The sequence below is a fragment of the Mytilus edulis genome, chromosome 1, assembly GCF_963676685.1.
Source record: "Mytilus edulis chromosome 1, xbMytEdul2.2, whole genome shotgun sequence".
Lineage (NCBI taxonomy): Eukaryota > Metazoa > Mollusca > Bivalvia > Mytilida > Mytilidae > Mytilus > Mytilus edulis.
In genome coordinates this window covers 21,522,964-21,543,401 of record NC_092344.1, presented here as the reverse complement: position 1 = coordinate 21,543,401, position 20,438 = coordinate 21,522,964, and the positions used below count along the sequence as shown (strand labels likewise).

The following is a 20,438-nucleotide window of genomic DNA, read 5'->3' as shown; positions in this document are numbered from 1 at the left end:
TCAAGTTTAAAAAATACCATAAACAATTAACGTCTTTTTTTTTTGAATATTATTTTCCTTTTTACAGAACAAGTGCCATTTATTGATACTGAGAAAGAAGCAACAGGAGGCATTACACGCAGGAGAGGTGCCATCAAACAAGCTAAAGTACATGAAGTCAAAGGTCACCAATTTATTGCCAAGTTCTTCCGCCAGTTTACATATTGTTCATTCTGTAATGAGTTTATATGGTGAGTATTGATCTCTCAAGGTCATATTTAAAAAGATGTCATATATGAATTGATTTACATATTTTAGACAGTATCTTTTCTTCAAGATCTTTTCAAAGTTTTGTATAACTTTGGTATTTGTTGGTACACATGTACTTAGTAATGTTGAAAATGATATCCCTGCATGTGTTATAAGAATTTTTATCCTCTATCAGTGCTCAATAGAATTCTAGTATCAAACCTTTCTGAAAATGTACCCTATTATAGGATAACAAAAGTATAAGAGTTAATAGGCAGCTCTATTAATGGTAATCATAGTACATTCTATTATATATTTATTGATTTGGGACCACTTCTATTTGAATTATTGAGAGGTATCTATTTCATATTTCAACAAATATCTTAAGTGTATGTGTAATGGCGAGTTATAAGTAGAATATGTCATTGAACCTGTCTCCTATTTGATGAAGGGAGATGTTATGTTTAATCATTTTATTGCATAAAGGTTTCCTACAATGCTGTCACTTTGATTGTTGTAATTTTAAAGGGTTGTTTTCATACCACAACAAACTACAAGAAAAGAGCATTCAATTCTTAAGTGATATTTCTTCCTAAAAAGCTGAGTATCGTTCATTATTTTGTATTTGATTTGGCATGAAGTTGTATAACCACAAAATGATGTGTCCTGTATTATCATGACCACCTTATGGCCTTGACCTTTGAATTGACCGTCAATTGTAAAAAATAAGCAGAACATATCTTTTTTGTATCCTTTGAGCAAGGTTTTGATCATTGGCATATGGGTGCATCACCTCATTATGATGTGTTTTATATCATGGAAGATGACCTTTGACCTTGACTTTTGACATCAATAAATCAAAGGGGGATATTTGCTTTTATCCACTAAAACAGTTCACCTAGTTGGGACAACATCCCTAATGCGCCTCGAAATGAGGAACTCAAAAGTCATGTGTAAAGAAAAAATCTCTGTGTAGTGATATTGGACATGTTTCTATTTTTTACAAATGACTGAACTTAACCATTTGTGGTGATAAGAAAAGTAGAGGAACATAGAATAAATGTGTAAAAACTATGGAGCTATTAAATGTGTTCAAAATATTAAATTTTCAAAGAACTTATTGTGTTAAAAAGGGGATATTTTACCAGGGTATGCTAATTTACGGAAAAAGTAATCTCACTTCCTACCCCGAAAATTTAACCACATATGTGAAAATGTGACAGCTTCGAAATGAGCTATCATACATATCCAAGTTTACGATATGGACTGAGCTACAGGAAAAAACGTTACCATTACTGCCTATGTAAAAACAATTAAAGATTTTGACCCAGTTATCATGGCTAAATTGAACATCAAATATGTAAGAGAGGAAATTCGATCTGTCAGATTTTTAAAAATGATGTTTAGTCTTTCTATATTTTTGATACTGTTTAATACTAAAAACTTTTAGTTTTAACTTAATGTTTGACATTGGTTTTTTTTAATGAGATACATTTCAATCTATTTATATTTTTACATGACAAACTAGATGATATTGTACTATTGCATGTCTTTTAAAATTGTATATTTTTATATTGGCATAATGAAATTACCTGGGTAGATTGATGTATTTTTATGCCCCACCTACGATAGTAGAGGGGCATTATGTTTTCTGGTCTGTGGTCCGTTCGTCTGTGCGTCCGTCCGTCCGTTTGCTTCAGGTTAAAGTTTTTGTTAGAGGTAGTTTTTGATGAAGCTGAAGTCCAATCAACTTGAAACTTAATACACATGTTCCCCATGATATGATCTTTCTAATGTTAATGCCAAATTATAGTTTTGACCCCAATTTCATGGTCCACTGAACATAGAAAAGGATAGTGCAAAGTTCAGGTTAAAGATTTTGGTCAAGGTAGTTTTTGATGAAGTTAAAGTTACATCAACTTGAAACTTAGTACACATGTTCCCCATGATATGATCTTTCTAATGTTAATGCCAAATTAAAGTTTTGACCCCCATTTCACGGTCCACTGAACATAGAAAATGATAGTGGGAGTGGGGCATCCGTGTACTATGGACACATTCTTGTTTATCAAGTATCAACAACATCACAAATTGTATGGATTAATGTAGGAAGTGACCATCACAATGACCATTACTTATGTTGTGGATGGAATAAGGTTTTATTGTTATATCATCATAAAGGTCATAAGTGAAATAAATTTTTTACTTCAAATGTATATCTTTATACCATGTATTTATTGGTGCTAAAAAAGTGAATCAATTATTTATAAGAACTTTGATACTGGTTTATTTTTGTAGTCTCAGTATGTTTTATCCTTGTCTTCGAGGGATAATTAATCAAAAGTCAATTTGATTTTGTATATGTTTGATTTTGATGCAACTGATGGGGCATTGGGACTTATAATTACTAAAGTATACAAACTGACAGATCACTAATCAACGTTAATCATAAAATAATAGCTGACAACAGTAACTAGTCATTTCTGATATTTGTTTACCATATTGATCCAGACAATATTGCAATAACTAGTCATTGTCTTCGATGTTTTATTGTCTGTTTTTGAATGACAGACAAAAAACATTTCAGTTGGGACAAACCTCCATTGATTTTATAGCCTGACAAGTAGCCGTTAATATCAAAATAACTTATTAGTTATCAATCTCATCATTTTAGGTTTTGTTTATATTGTCAAAATATATATAATTTCCATAATATCTTTTTGCTTTGATGTAATATTGTTTGTTGTTGTTGAATATATACCACTTAATGGAGTTACTGAAAACTTTAATGATTTCTTGTACCAATAGTTATCAAAAGTACCAGATTTTTAATTTTATACGCCAGACGCGCGTTTTGTCTACATAAGACTCATCAGTGACGCTCAGATCAAAATAGTACCAAGTCTGGCTATCTAGATCATGTTTTAATAGAAAAATAAAGAATATTTTGTAATCATCCATGACTCAAAATCAGTACGTGCACAGCATAAAACAGTTAGAAAAAAACATCCCAAAAAAGCATAGTAACAGCACTTTATTACTGTTCTTCATCTCAAAGTCACAGTGTCAGAGGCCTTCAACACTGAGCAAAATACTCACTTCACTGCAAGTTTAAGACGACCCCCTGTTAACACCCAGTTTCAGTGGAATTCTTAGGAAAATAATTTGGGAAGACTTTGTAAGATGAAACACCACCCAATTGGACTGATTTGTTTTTTCGAAAGATTCTCCATGAATGATATAGGATAAAAATATATACATGTAAATGTGGCATAATTTAATTCCATTTATTCCTGCTGATATCATTAGAAAAAGTAGAGAGTGGCACAATTGATACCTTTCAAAACTGTAATTCTCGACTCCTAGGAGTCTAGATTAAGAATTGAACGATGGACACTAAGGGCGTGAATTTTTCTTGCTACCTGATTGGAAGATATCACGAGACGTGAATAATTTGAATTTATTGATTTGTTAGGACAATGCAAACCAAGTAAATGTCCTTCAATCCCGTAGAGTATCGGATTTGTCGTCTCTATTTTAGCAATTAGATTTTACACAGGTAACTTTTATCTATAAATAGACGAATCTTCTGGAGTAAACAACAACGTTAAACCATACTACAAGTTCATAACGTGTGACCTCACATGTGTGGTAAAATTTGTTGATTGATGCACGTCGTGGCCATTCTAGTAAATGAATTAATCTACAAAGCGAGAGCACTTTCCATTTTCATCAGCTAAGAGTCGAATTTAGCACTTTTTGAAAGGCTATCGCTTGTATTTGGTGCAAATTGATTATGCCAGTTTATACATCTATGACATATTTTGTTACCATGACTTATGGTGTGATCTTGTATGATGAAACTAGAAGCTGTGTAATTTGATATAATTTTGTCATGATAGGTGTCTTCAACATTGTCTTGCATTTCATTGCATTTATGCAGCACATTTACCTATAAAATATTGATTTACAGAAAGGTTAACCAAGTATAAAAAATTATAATCTTTTATAGAAGCTAGATATTTTTTTTCTAAATTATTAGCGAGAAAAATATTAATCAGCCATTTCTTACGGAGTATGTGCTATTTAATAAATGCCTCGTAGACACAAAAGTTCTCTATCTTGCAGTAGATGTTTAATTTATTTTTATGATGAGTTGCTATTAGTGACCACATTAAGCATGATATAATATTTTAAATTATGAAACACAATTAACCCAATTATTTCATCATAATTCATGGTATAAAATTTACTTAAGTTGGTCCCAATTAATTAATTTTGCATTTTTAATTATCATAAAATTTTGACAAAAATAAGAAAAATTCTAAAAAGTTGAAACACACTCTTTATTTAAAAATATAATTTGATTTATAGCCTGATAGCTGTTTGACTAAGACTTATTTTCAATCATTGAGAAGCTTAAATTAATATTTCTTTAACAATAAAACATGATAAAAACATTCTGCTGTTTATTACAGTTATCTCCCTATAGTGTTATGTACCACCTTGAGTAATAATTCATTCATGCTGTGCTCTATTCTGTTTATTACAGAGTTATCTCCCTATAGTGTTATGTACCACATTGAGTAATAATTCATTCATGCTGTGCTCTATTCTGTTTATTACAGAGTTATCTCCCTATAGTGTTATGTACCACATTGAGTAATAATTCATTCATGCTGTGCTCTATGCTGTTTATTACAGAGTTATCTCCCTATAGTGTTATGTACCACATTGAGTAATAATTCATTCATGCTGTGCTTTATGCTGTTTATTACAGAGTTATCTCCCTATAGTGTTATGTACCACATTGAGTAATAATTCATTCATGCTGTGCTCTATTCTGTTTATTACAGAGTTATCTCCCTATAGTGTTATGTACCACATTGAGTAATAATTCATTCATGCTGTGCTCTATGCTGTTTATTACAGAGTTATCTCCCTATAGTGTTATGTACCACCTTGAGTAATAATTCATTCATGCTGTGCTCTATGCTGTTTATTACAGAGTTATCTCCCTATAGTGTTATGTACCACCTTGAGTAATAATTCATTCATGCTGTGCTCTATTCTGTTTATTACAGAGTTATCTCCCTATAGTGTTATGTACTACCTTGAGTAATAATTCATTCATGCTGTGCTCTATGCTGTTTATTACAGAGTTATCTCCCTATAGTGTTATGTACCACATTGAGTAATAATTCATTCATGCTGTGCTCTATGCTGTTTATTACAGAGTTATCTCCCTATAGTGTTATGTACCACATTGAGTAATAATTCATTCATGCTGTGCTCTATGCTGTTTATTACAGAGTTATCTCCCTATAGTGTTATGTACCACATTGAGTAATAATTCATTCATGCTGTGCTCTATGCTGTTTATTACAGAGTTATCTCCCTATAGTGTTATGTACCACCTTGAGTAATAATTCATTCATGCTGTGCTCTATGCTGTTTATTACAGAGTTATCTCCCTATAGTGTTATGTACCACATTGAGTAATAATTCATTCATGCTGTGCTCTATGCTGTTTATTACAGAGTTATCTCCCTATAGTGTTATGTACCACCTTGAGTAATAATTCATTCATGCTGTGCTCTATGCTGTTTATTACAGAGTTATCTCCCTATAGTGTTATGTACCACATTGAGTAATAATTCATTCATGCTGTGCTCTATGCTGTTTATTACAGAGTTATCTCCCTATAGTGTTATGTACCACCTTGAGTAATAATTCATTCATGCTGTGCTCTATGCTGTTTATTACAGAGTTATCTCCCTATAGTGTTATGTACCACATTGAGTAATTATTCATTCATGCTGTGCTCTATGCTGTTTATTACAGAGTTATCTCCCTATAGTGTTATGTACCACCTTGAGTAATAATTCATTCATGCTATGCTCTATGCTTATTTTAACTTGGTAGGTGTTATACTTGTCTACATCATTATACCAAGCTTAAGTTACATGGTAGATGTAAAATGTTGACAAATATAATGCCTAGCAATGTAAAAATTAGCATAGAACAAGACGTTATACAATTAATTATTGTTTCAAAGTAGACCTACAAGAAACTTTTAAAACTTTATTGATTTAATGCAGGCAAAACGTTACAGGAAACCAATCCTTTTCATGAAAAAAGAAGAAGATACAATCAGGAGAAACAAGACATCTTCTAGATAATCTTACTTGGTATCAATATTTAATGTAGACTGGTAGTCCATATAATGCCTTTGATATACCATGAAAAAAACCAAGTATTCATCATATTAATTTTTGTTGCCAAAAAAATAGATTTTTGATTAAATTGTGATGTTCAGTGACTGTTGAAGTATACATAGTCTTTTGTAAAGTCATTGTGTTTCTGTATGATGTGCTTTGAACTGTATTTGACAGAATTTTTCTTTATTTCTAGGGGACTCAACAAACAGGGATACCAATGCAAAGGTATGTTTATGGTACACAAGCAAAGCAAAAACCAAACATGAGCAAAGCAAAAAAAACAAACAGAATAGGTCTAATTTCAATTTTATTTGGACCCCAGTTATGATTTGTTCAGTTGTGGTAACATATGGGCTTTGTTAAGGGGTCAGCTGAAGCCTGCCTCCAGGTACATGATTATCTTGCTTTGTTGAAGACACACTTCTGGCTTTGGGCTGTTTTCTGCTTTTGTCAGGTTGTTGTCTCTTTTGACACATTCCCCATTTCCATTCTCAATTTTAATTTGTGAATGAATCAGTTGTCAAAAGATCAGTCTGGTATTACTCGATTTATTTCACTTGACTGGGCGGAGTTTAACCGGATCGCTCATAATAAGCCAGTCCATCTATAGATAGGTGTTTTAGGATAAACTCATCAATGAAGTGTCCAGCAATTGTTTTGTCAATTCCTTTGATGACACTGATAGGTGATTAGAAATCAGGAATAATTATAACGGCAATCATCCTTATCACACACATCTTCAAATAGACTGTCCTTATGCAAATTAAAACGTAAGCTCCGCCCGATCAGTTGAAATCACATTAGTAATAATATATCGCCATCTTTGAAGATCTAAATATATGCAGGTTAGATTACAAAAATATATGATCTAAAGAGACAGCATCAAATCAGACAAAGTTTAAACACTGTGTTATATGTAAAATTTAGGTATAGGTAACACAAATACTGAAATGAGTATACTTGTGAAGCTTTTGCTTTTACATTTGTTCACATTTTTATGCCCCAATTATAGCAGTGGGGGCATTAAGTATTATCCGTGTCTGTCCATCCATCTGCCAGTCCTTACTGTCTGTCCTGTTTGTCTGTACATTGTTGAAACTTTCTTAAAGGCTCCATTGAATAATTTGTTTAAATTTATGTTTTAAGTTAGATACATTTTATCCATCCTTCAAAAAAAGGACAGAAAGTATATCTTATCCTTGCACATAAGACAGGGTGATTTTAAAATAAATTCTAATGTGTTTTATTTTTTATTTTGTAGTTTGCAATTGTGCAGTTCACAAGAAGTGCCATCATCAAATATTGGGAACCTGTCCTGGCAGTGCTAAGGATAGTAGGGAAACCAAGGTCAGTGTTATAACTGTGTAACAGACAGCAATCCTTTGCAAAATAGTCAGGCTGTATATGAAAATAAAAACAGAATTTGCAACAATGCTCTAGGAAAGAAGCATTATTTATTTATTTTTCATGGAGTTTTATATTATGAAAATATTCAATGCGATTGTAATTTAAACTAGAGAGACCACTCAGTTTAGAATTTTCCTCAGAGTTCTGTATTTTTGTTATTTTATTTTTTCGGAACCAGTGACATTTTATGCATATTTTTGAGTACAAATATTTGTCTTTACAGATGATGTCGGAGAGATTCAACATAAATGTTCCACATCGATTTAAAGTAAATAATTACATGTCTCCGACATTCTGTGATCACTGTGGCACCCTGCTGTATGGTCTGTTTAGACAAGGTTTAAAATGTGATGGTAAGGATAAAAAATTACAAAAACAAGATTAGAATTTATTTTGATAGACTTTTACTGATAGTTTATATACTTACATATTTCATACACAAGTAAATATTCCAAATCGGTAGACCAAAGTTTAAAGAAATTTTTATTATTGCACCACATATAATGAAATAAGAATGACTGAATATGTCCTATTGATGAAACCCGGTTGCAACTTTGCAGTGCTTTTTTCAGTTGACAGAGATATAAAGAATAAAACATGGGAAAGCATACGAACTCTGCACCTACTTCAGACACCAAAAAATGATATTTTCATCTGTTTGTAAGGCTTGCCATGAAGAAAGGAACCATACCAGGGTGTCTGATATTCTTAAATTTGTTGCTTGACTGACAAAGGTTACATAAAAAAACCTACCAAATCTTAATCAAAACTTTATAACAAATATGTCTAAATAATATTGTATTATCATCAAACCAAGAGAATATATGAGACATTGAAACGATTGTTAATCGTTTATCATACATATCAATGAGTATATTATTGTAAAGTTCATCTTTTAATGATTGAATTCACTTTTTTATAGTGTGTGGTGTAAACTGTCATAAGAAATGTGAAAAATTGATGCCAAATCTATGTGGAATCAATCAGAAAATGTTGGCAGAAAAATTAAATGAAATTAGAAAAATGCCAAGTCAAAAGAAAGGCAAGACAGGCATGTCAAATAATACATCAACTACTAGTGTGAGTATTGTAATAGATATTCAACTATGTGTCATTAATAGTTCAATATACGTTTCGTCTGTATATATGCAAACAGATTAATCAGATATTGGGTAGATATCCATCTTGCATATAAAATTAGATAGGTATCATATTATTCCCTTTTCCCACTGAATATGAAAGGCGGGTTAATATTGCATGAGTTTAACCTACGTGTTAATCACAACAAACTATTTCCATTGAATGTATTCCTAAATTATATTGTTTCTCAATATTTTTGTTTTTGGAGAGTAGTTTGCAGCTAAGGGAGAAAAGAAATATGATTAGATTTTTTTTTAAGAGAAAAAAGCTTTTAAGGGAATAAAAAACATCTGCAGCAAGGTTTCACTTTCACTTATCTTTTTGCCATTTAGGGATCATTATCAAAAGAGTAATTTATCATTATAATTAAAAGTAAGATTATTCTGAACAGAACCAATAAACTATACTTTAATGTTTATCAGTAGTTGAACCATTAAAATCTATTTAAATCCTCTTGAGAATGTACTAGATAATGCTTCCTAAGTTTTCCAATGTTGAAAAAAGTCATGAAATCTTTTCATAAAACATTGGCCAGGGGGGTCTTTTTAAACAGTAAAATATTTTATTATGGGTAAGATAGTTAAATATTGGGAATTTCTCATAAACGTCAAAGGCAGTTGGTATCAAACTTTTTAAACATTAGATGTAGGATTGTTATACCAAGGCATGTTACTATTGTTCCATTGGCTAGTCAGTGTGACCTCTCAGGAGAAGACAACTCTACAGTGCAGGAGATTTATTCCTCGTCTTTTATGTATTTTTCTGTTTAATTGATTTATACATGCCAATTTAAATAGGAAGTTACTAATTTCAAGACAAAAAATTGTCTCTGCAGTTTTGTTATATTCAAGACTTTAGTTTTCCTTAATTAAATATGCGTATGTTTTAACTCTACATACAGTTAATGTTGTACTGCATGGAATGTCCTTCCCTATGATGTAATGTGTTATTTGAGACTTATGTTTATTATAAAACTAACACTAATTTGTATCAAATTCTTCAAATTATATAATGTAGTAATGATAGCATGTTTGTTTGTCATGCATGATTCAATATTATCATAGTTGCATCATTGAATTGCAGGTACATGTACCAATGCGCAATGGTAAATCTGGGAAAGGATCAAAGTCCTCACACGTAAAGACTACACTTTTGTTCTTGTAGTGAACCTTCAACAGCTTTAGGACCTTTAAAATTTCATGTTTCTCAAATCTTTGCTCATTTTAATTGATTTTATTTCTTACATCATCATTAACAATGGCAGTCACTTCTTTTATTTGAAAGTATCAAAAATGTGTATGGGGGAAAATCTCTTATAAATAAGTAAAGAATTTTTTTTCTTTTAAAAAAAAAATCATGTGAAAAAGGACAATTAAGATTTTTTGTATATGAAAATGTATAGAATTAGTTACTTGCTCAAATATGATTTTTAAGGTTTGAGAGACAAACAGAGATGGCCTGAATTTTATTCCTTTTAGTAATTGACAAAATCACCTCAATTTTATTGGTCATTGAAAGTCTTAATTTTAGTTCCTAGGATAGTTACATTTCTTGTTCCTATGATAGTCGCAGTTCTTGTTCATGGGATTTGAACAAGGATTGAAACAGAGGCAAAAAGCAAGTTGTAACATGAAATTTATTTTATAAATTTTGGTTACAATGCTTTCATCAGTGTTAGACTTGATTTCACAACCATTCTTCTTTGAGGAATGAGAGAATTAGTTTATGAAGATCCTTCAGATTTAACATTATTGGCCCCGGGACTATAATTTTTTCATTGTTCAGAATTAAAGGACCTTTTATAGCTTTAAAGTTTAACAATTGATCACATCTTAAACATTTTCTCTTTTTTTGTCTTTGAATTTACACATAATTAAGATTTTTTTATAAATTCATTTTAGCGATTTTGGTTGAAATATTTTTAACCACTATCTTTTCCCAATATCCATATATGGTTTGTGTAACTGACTTTGAGTGAAATTTTGTAATGCATCTTATTTTATTTAGGAAAGGCTTTGTGAATGCATATGGTGCTTCATTAACCTTATTTGAAATGTTTGACCTATTTGTCAGAATTCGTCATCATTAATATTTCATGCATATTCATTTGAAAATTAAGTGAGCTGGTTTTATCAGAGAATAACAAGAGTGTCAGTTCTATGTGGTTATTTTGGCACAAAATATTGTTTTCAATCTTGCTAGATGTGTATTAATAATGTATGCCCTTTATATAATCAATTCTTCCTGTATCATTTATAATCATCTTGCTTTTTCTTATGCAATGCATTGAATGTTTTACCAAGTATTCTACATATCTGTCAGTATTTTGTATTTAATTCATACAAATACACTTCTGATAAAACATTCTTGAATTCTTGTTTTTCCTACAAATATTTTAAAACATTATAATTTCTTCACATACATTTCCTATGAAAAAAATCAAGAGGCATTCTAATCTCACCATGTAATACTATTTTCTCAAACACGTATAAAGAGTATCTCAAAATGGATCACAAAGTTAAGATATTCTAAAATAATTTTTATGTATGGTTAATTTTGTGTTATTAGTTTTCGTTGTAAATGTTCTGTAAAAAAACATTGTAAATTTTTGATTGAAAATCATTATTTATAAATAATATTGCAATTTGAATCTCAGCAGCTAATATAATACAATGTAGTTAACATGTTATTGGAAATCAAATACAATGTATATCCCCTTTATATAAGATGAAACAGTCCTGTAGTCTTTTGAATAGTATAGTTTTTCCTTTTTCCTGCTAAAGAATTCTACCCATTTCTTTCTGTAATTGATAGTCAATAAATTAATTAGAGTCACAGATCATCAGCAAAGTTTGAGCATATAATAATTGTGATACATTTTCATGTTCAATGCATATCAAATTCCATTAATATATTACATGTATTACATATAATGGCTATGTGTGTATTGATAGGAGTATCCTTATGTAATTCAATATTTAGTGAATCCTAAAATTTGATATTTAGATTTATGTTAGCATGCATTGTCATACCAATTACTCATCAACTTGTTTACCAAATACTGATTTATTCTAGCACATAATGGCCATGTGTGAAATTTTTGTCACATTTTTCTCAAGAACTGTGAATCAAAGCCTGAAATGAGTTTACTTTATACTTGTACATTTTTAAATCATTTTTAGAAAATTCTACTCATATTTAGAAAAGAACAATTTTCAACAATTTGTCAAATTTTACCTAGTCACTTGAAGAAAAATAGTTTGAAAAGTTATTGAAAGAAATTTTTGCTTTGAAGTAAAAATTAAGTAAATTTCTATTTTTTTTTCAGTTAAATTCTGATGGAAAGGAAGATGAAAGTTCGGATGACGAATATTTAGGTTATGACCAGATTTGGGGAAAAGAGGGTGCTCCACACCAACCTCCAGGAGGCGGACCTCCTGGTCCACCCAGGAAGAAATTTACTACATCTGATTTTACATTCCTTAAAGTTCTGGGTAAAGGAAGCTTTGGAAAGGTATGTTTTAATAGCCTGTTATTGATGTTAACTTTCATGTCATGCCAGTGTTTTAAAGGAACAGTTAATACAGCATGAAGAAACTGATAATCATAAGATCTCAATTTGAGAAGGCACCTGCTTTTGAGTGTATACTTAAATATTGAGAGGGTTATATGATGCAATAAAATTAGACACATTAGAAATAGTTTTCATAGCATCCCCCTGATAGAAGGGTTATTCCACAGAAATGATGAAAGGGAGTTGAAGTTTTCATACGCCCAAACCACCCTGCAAACTATTATTTGTATATGCTGTAGTAATTTGATTCTTTAATTATCATGCTTATCATGCATACACAATTTATAGATCATGCCTTCCAACATTCCCCTACAGCTCCCTCTGTTGTAAGGTAATTAAAACTGGAAAATGCTTTTAGGAGGGGGATCATCCTGAATTCCCAGAAAAATTAAGCACTCTTTTTCCATGTCCCAATAAGTGTAAATTATCACAAAATAAAGGCTACATCCAATGTCACCAAATAAATCCTTTCACTACTCTTAGATAGTATAGAATTTAGTTTCTTGATTTGATTTGATTTTTTGTGTTTTGACGCAACTTTCTTGCACCGCATTTAGTGACTGACTAGTGATTACAGTAGTTCCTTGTATATGAACCTCAAAATTTCACTGTTCAGTGGTCTTGATCTGGTTTCTGGTTTTGTTCACATCAAAAATATTATTTTCAGGTCATGTTAGCAGAACATAAAGGAAAGAAGCAGTATTATGCTGTGAAGGTGCTAAAAAAGGATGTAGTATTAGAGGATGATGATGTAGAATGTACAATGATAGAAAAACGTGTTTTAGCATTAGGTTGCAGCCATCCCTATCTGACACATTTACACAGTACTTTTCATACCCAGGTAATTATACTGACTGATTTTCTTGAGCCGCATCTCCTCCCAAACCATACAAAGTCGGAAATATTTATGATATGAGGTATAAATGTAGTGTTTTGTACTTCCTAAATTTGTCTTTGAAATTTTTTTTTGGGAGAAAATAACTCAATTTGGAGACCATATTGATCCGTGTGTTATACGCTTTCATGCATGCTCAGTCAGCATACTAATTGTGAAATTAAAAAAACTCTTTGTTTCAACACTTGCCCAATTGTAAATATAAAAAAGAAGATGTGGTATGATTGGCAACGAGACAACTGTCCACAAGAGACTAAAATAACACAGAAATTAACAACTATAGGTCACCGTACGGCCTTTAACAATGAGCAAAGCTTTTGCCACAAAGTCAGCTATAAAAGGTGATTTTGTGGGCATCTTCTAGTTGTAATATGTTAAAAAGAAGGCGGCTACTCTTATTTACCTTTTTTTAAAAGCTTTCATGTTTGATTGATTGTGTTCTCGTCATGTCTTTGTTCCATAGCTATAGCTATATACCAGAGAATGTAACAAGAAATACTAAGTAAATTTAAATTTGGTTTAAAAAAGAAAAGTATGTATTAAACCCTAAGTGTATAGTTAATAACAAATGAAATAGAAATGTTATTATATTTATGGCATTTTATTAACTGCTTGTATTTCATTGTTTTTATATGAAAAAATATTTTCTATACCCCTGACAGTTAATGTTATTTTATTGAAATTTTTATGTTGCTATGGCATTTGAAAAACATGCTTATTTGTAATAACTTTGAAACTAAAGGCAATCCTAAAATCATTTATAAGATCAAGGTCTTATGTTTAAAACAGTATAATCAAGAAATAACTTATACTGAGAAATATAATATTCATAACAAAAGTCTGGTCTCGGAATCTTGAATTATATCAGATTTTTTATGTCTAGGAAATTTATTTGGCCTTTTCAACACTTTTGGATTCGAGCGTCACTGATGAATCTTTTGTAGACGAAATGCACGTCTGGCGTATATACAAAATTTAGTCCTGGGATCTATGATGAGTTTATTTACACCAAAAATTAGAAATAATCCTGACCTTTTTACAGCAAATCAGACAGACAGAATGGCTGCTTTACATTGGATTTTAAAAGTCAAAATTAGAATTCAATTTGGAAATTGGTGGACATTTTTTGAATTTTGTGTTGTGTTCATGTTTGACTAAAGAAATCTATTAAGCTAAAGCCAGCCTCCAAATGCAGGATTTTTGTGCTGTGTTAAAGACCCATTGATGGCCTTCGACTGTTTTCAGCTCTTTGGTCAGGTTGAAGTCTCTTTGACACATTCCCCATTTACTTTCTCAATTTAATACTAGAATAAGCTTCCTGTGCATTCTTAATTTATATTGTTAATGCAACCACAGAAACAAGATTTTTCAAGTTAAGTACATGTATATGTATTATAGGTCAGGTAACATCTTTCCAGAAAATAATGATCAGTAAATATAGCAATAGATTCATCCTAAAAAACAATTTTCTGTTTCATTGTCAAACAGCAATATAGACTTATGTTCTTCTGTTTGGTTTTATGCAAAACTAATGTTAACATCATATATATTCGAGCAGCTAGATTTACAACTAAAATTTCAAAAAATTTAAATGCAATTTTCATTGACAGTCATATTTCAACAATTTCTTTTTCAGTACATTTATTAGGACAGGGTCTAATAATAGGATAAATATTGTTAACAGATTTTTTTGCACTTTCAACCCAATTTTCATAGTGTATTAGAGTTAACTATATTAAACAGAACAAACTATAAGGGTTCATATTTTCAAGCGTCATTAGCTGTAAGACAAAATATTAATTTTCTTTTTTTTTTAATGTTACGTAATAAACCATCTGTGCTTATCATTTTTCAAGACTCATTACGTTGGTGACTTGCGTCATCTGAACCTGGAATAATTCTGATTGTAATATCACATGGTCTACCCTTTGATAAATGCCTTTGCACAGCATTTTTTTATTGCAGTTTATTGTTACATCGCACTATCTGTTTTAATATATTACATGTGGTGGAAAAGATTTTTCTTATATATTGTATTTACTCTTTTGTACATGTATTGGCAAATTATGTTGTTTTCTCTATCTTCATCAAGCAAATTTTTTTTCATTACAATTTTTGTTAATTGTATGGTTTGATTTCCCAATATTGATGGATAATCTCCATGATATTGCCTTTTTGTGCCGATGTGGTGTAAAGCAATCAACAATCAATCAATCTTATATTGATTTGGTGAGCAGTTTCTATTGAACTTATTTTTCTGCAATGAAAGTTATTGCTTATGAATATATAAGTACACATTTTGCCATTTCAAAACCTTTTTACAACCACCAAGCTGTACATTGTATCTGGAAACTCACAGCCAATAGTTAAATTAAAAAACTGTCTTATATCTTTGCACTCTAGACATTCCTTTTTGGTTATTAGGCATACAACTATTGACCCATGATTTGAAATATGTGATCATCTTTGACCCAATGTTACATCTGAAGGCTCAAAGGCACAATCAATCTGTAAAATCATATATGAGTAACATCCAAGTTTCCAATAGCTTTACTCAAGCTGAAACCCTTTAGGTGTTGGTCAAACTTCGTGGATTATAGTTCTAGGTTAAGAATTGCATATGAAACATTTGATGAATGGCTTATTGTAATGATGTAAATTAATTTTCTCTTGCAGGGTCATTTATTTTTTGTAATGGAGTATTTAAATGGTGGAGATTTAATGTTCCATATACAGCTGTCAGGGAAATTTGAATTCCCTAGAGCACAGTAAGTATTTCTGATTTCAGAACAAATATCTCAAATTATCAAATTTCTTATTTTTTTTCAGCTCAATATGTTGCCATCTCTTTGTAAATTATTTTCTTAGTTTTAACACATTTGTTTATTTATTATGGATTGAGACACAAGTTATTGCAACTGATATTAATCCCTTTACACTTTGGGGGTGCAAGTGCTACCTTGTAGCATCATTAGCCTGCTCTTTTTCGAAATCTACAAGGTTGTCTTTTATGTGCAAGAGATATGGACGGACTATCATCGTTTTTCAAGACCAATTCTTTGTCCAAATAAAAATACACTTTGTCAAATGTATCCTTAGGTTATCACGAAATGAAGTTTAGCTTTCCATCCCATTGTGAGATACCAATAAGATATTAATGAGGGTTGTGACTGTTCGGTTGCGAAATGATCAAACTCCGGTTAAATGAAGTAAATCCCAAAAGCATATAATTTTCAATCATCCTTTATAAGTATGGCACATGGCTTTGCAAGTCTTAATTCTTTTAAAATTAAAAAAAGTAAAAACAATATAGTTATTGGAGTCCAATCTAAACAATTATCATATATATTATGAGCTGCAAAATTGTTAATCATAGAGATTTCTTATGGAATTATTGATTTTGCTAATTTTGGAATTCCTTGGTGTGTTCTCTCTTTGATGTTTGACACTTGTCCATATATTGTTAATGAGAAATTTCTATCATCACATCTCTGTCAGCAGAATAACTAATTATTTATATTACTCTGGTTTAATAGTCAATTAAGGGCATACTTATATACAATAACAGGGGAGGTAATAGAGTTGTTAATGTAAAAGGTTATTTTTTGTGATTTACTGGTAAAAGATGTATGTTTCCACTAATTTTAATCATTAGTTTGAAATACTGTAAATTGAGAAATATTCATATTGCGATGTTTTTATTATTGTGAAAAATGTGACAGGGTTAAAATCGCAATAATTTAAACTCCAATTTTGAAATTTTGTATATGAATTAACAGGATTGTTCTCAATATTGCAAAAATTAACATCACAATAATAAATGCACATAATAATTACTGAGTTTACAGTTGTTGTCCAAATGACCAACAAATATTAAAAAAAACGTAATTTTGAGTAAATGTCAACATTATTTATCTCTTAAAAGAGCGACCAAAGATACCAAAGGGACAGAGAAACTCATAAATCTATAACAAACTGACAACGCCATGGCCAAAAATGAAAAAGACAAACAGACAAACAATAGCACACATGACACATCATAGAAAACTAAAGAATAAACAACACGAACCCCACCAAAAACTAGGGGTGATCTCAGGTGTTCGGAAAGGTAAGCAGATCCTGCTCCACATGTGGCACCCGTCGTGTTGCTTATGTGATAACAAATCCGGTAAATAGTCTAATTCGGTAGGTCACATTCATGAAAGGGAAGGGGATTGTAGTTATGACGTGAGGAACATATCCGATATCATTTGTAAAACAGTTATTCCATAACGGTCAACCAACTTGTGATGGCATCTGTAAAATTTAAGAAGGGATGATTTAAACTTCACCATTTGGATCTCTTGGTTTAATAGCTTCCTTGTGAGCAGCAACCCTCTATCAAGAAAATCATGATAGGAAATGCAAGCACGGGAATATCATATCAATTGGGAGATATATACCCCGTATGCAGGTGCTGCTGGAATGTTGCTACTTAGAAATGGAAAGTTCACAATTGGAAAGCTGAAATCATCTCTTTTGTTGTTAAGTTTTGTTAAAGTAGCAGATGAAGGTTTATTTATATACAAGTGTCCAGTCACTGTGAGATATAAACTATCAGTTACCCTTAAGAGGAACGGATACAGTGATAATGACTTTTATATAGCTAATAATGGTCGCACATCGCTTTTTTAATGTCTTTGTTTCAATATGTAAAGTAAAACATTTAATATATATATAAATGACAATAAAGAAAACTTTATTTATCTTACAGCATTATATATTCTCTTTTATATTTTCATTTGGATTCAGATTACAAAGTAAACTAAAAGAGTATCACCATATTAAATATGCTGATGCCTTTGTCTTTTGTTGCATGAAATTAGAAGCTAGAAAACATAGCTGTTGTAAAAGCAAATCATCAGAAATTGGAAAGTTGTCAATGAGAAACTAATTTCTTTCCATGATTTTGATTATACTTTGAATTATATATCAGGTCAAGATCTAACTGCCAAGAAATTATTTTCCACTGTAAATACTGGGCCAAGTTCATTATAGATAGAGATAATTGTAGCAACAAGAATGTTCAGTAAAGTAGGATCTACAAACACACCACGATCACCAAAACACAATTTGTCATGAATTTATCTGTGTCCATTGTTTAATATGCATGAAGGTGAGCGACACAGGCTCTTGAGAGCCTCTAGTTTGTTAATGGTAATTTTTTGTAGGAATTTATGAACTACAGATATATAGCAATTAATGGATAGTTTGTTCACAATTCCACTATTAAATTTGACACCAAAGGGACAATATTGGCCTAAGTAAGGATAGCAGGCTTAATTCTGATTTACATTTTATAAATTGAATTTAAAAAATTAGGAAATGTGGTGTGATTGCAAATGAAGTGAATGTAAGCAACTATAGATCACCATACGACCTTCAACCATTGTCAACTAAGATCAAATCCATTATCTCAAAACTATTCTAATGAGAAAATCAGGAGTTGATTTATTAGGGGGAAAAAATAATGAAAAATAAATCTGAAAAACAGCAATGTTAATATTATGTACAGATTCCATTTCAATGGTTCAGATTTTAAGACTGAATATACACACAAAAATGAAAATTAATATATTTCCTCTATTTTCAGATTTTATGCAGCTGAAATATGTTTAGGATTAGAATTTTTGCATTCCAATGGTATAATTTATAGGTAAGTGATGAAATTGAAGTGTGTTCAATCCAATGACAGTTGGATTCCAAGGTTTTTGCATAATTTATCCAAATGATTTCACAAATTAAACCTGCTTGTTTATATAGTTGTAGAGTGGGGTGCTCATTTTCGCCGGGGACACAATTTCGCTGTTTAAGGATTTTGAGGTGTAAAAACTTCAAAGGATGGCTGAAATGGAAGAAATGTACCCGTAAATTATATTTTTATAACAAATATAATATTTGTTTAAACTGTGACAAAATTGCGGCTCCTACCGTAAATGACCGAAAAACGGACAACGATTTTCGGACAATTTCCTGAATAAAAAACATGATTTCAAAGTAAATATTTGACTGAATGCCCTAATTTTGAATTCTTTATACCTTTGAAATGTCTGCTATTCATCTATAATGCAATTGATTTGATAAAAATTGTTAAAAGCTGCGGTTATTTGGTTTTAAATAGATGTGTAAAAACGGCGAATATGTGTCCCCAATGGACAAAACATCCGGAAATTTCAAACACCCTTTAATCTAACTTTTCAGATGATTTTATTAAAACAAACCGGTTTTCAAGCTTAAGTATATTTTGCATTTGAAGTTATCTTCATATAGAAATATCAGTATACATTTAGACCTGAACATAAACTGTAGAAAACATGGAAAGATGTGGCGAAAATGAGCACCCCACTCTACTATTAGATGGTACAGATCCAAGTTCCTGTTATGTAGTAGTTCATGAGTTTTTCCTTTAGAACCATAATGAAGTTTGTGTATTCCATCATTCTTGTTTTACTTTTTTTTATGGTTTTGCAACAAAAAAAAGCAAAAAAAAAAGCAAATGAGACCTTGAGGATTTCATTTATTTTAATTTTCTTGTAATATTTCTTTTTGTTTTTAAATGATTTTTTTTTCTTTCAGAGATTTAAAATTAGACAATGTATTATTAGACAAAGAAGGACATATCAAAATTGCTGATTTTGGAATGTGTAAAGAGAGAGTATTTGGTGAAAATAAAGCCACAACTTTTTGTGGAACACCTGATTATATAGCATATGAAGTAAGTTTTAGTACTCGTCTTGAAACTATGGTTGCTTATATGGTGAAGATGATGACAATTGTTACAGTTGACCATATCGTTTGAACTTTCAAAGGAAGTGCACATTATTTGAAATACCTACTTTGCACAGGTCATCTGCATGTTATAGTTATCAATGAAGTTACATATCTTATTTGTGATGTAATTGTCCTGGATGAAATATTTGCCACTGAACATTAA

The 20,438-nt window shown here is 30.9% G+C and overlaps 1 protein-coding gene across 8 annotated transcripts in view; it reads left to right on the top strand.

Moving 5' to 3' along the window:
- Positions 1–20,438, top strand: part of LOC139527444 (protein kinase C delta type-like) — a 76,288-nt gene that overhangs the window by 46,492 nt on the left and 9,358 nt on the right. For 5 of the 8 annotated variants that reach the window (XM_071322912.1, XM_071322934.1, XM_071322926.1 and 2 more), the window contains 11 exons: positions 68–230; positions 6,643–6,674; positions 7,711–7,796; positions 8,080–8,209; positions 8,779–8,936; positions 10,080–10,133; positions 12,325–12,510; positions 13,238–13,411; positions 16,142–16,233; positions 19,098–19,160; positions 20,081–20,219. In XM_071322912.1, coding sequence (XP_071179013.1) covers positions 68–230; positions 6,643–6,674; positions 7,711–7,796; positions 8,080–8,209; positions 8,779–8,936; positions 10,080–10,133; positions 12,325–12,510; positions 13,238–13,411; positions 16,142–16,233; positions 19,098–19,160; positions 20,081–20,219 — 1,277 coding nt within the window. The remainder of the gene's footprint in view (positions 1–67; positions 231–6,642; positions 6,675–7,710; positions 7,797–8,079; positions 8,210–8,778; positions 8,937–10,079; positions 10,134–12,324; positions 12,511–13,237; positions 13,412–16,141; positions 16,234–19,097; positions 19,161–20,080; positions 20,220–20,438) is intronic. The other 3 variants (XM_071322943.1, XM_071322960.1, XM_071322952.1) reach the window with 1 other exon arrangement.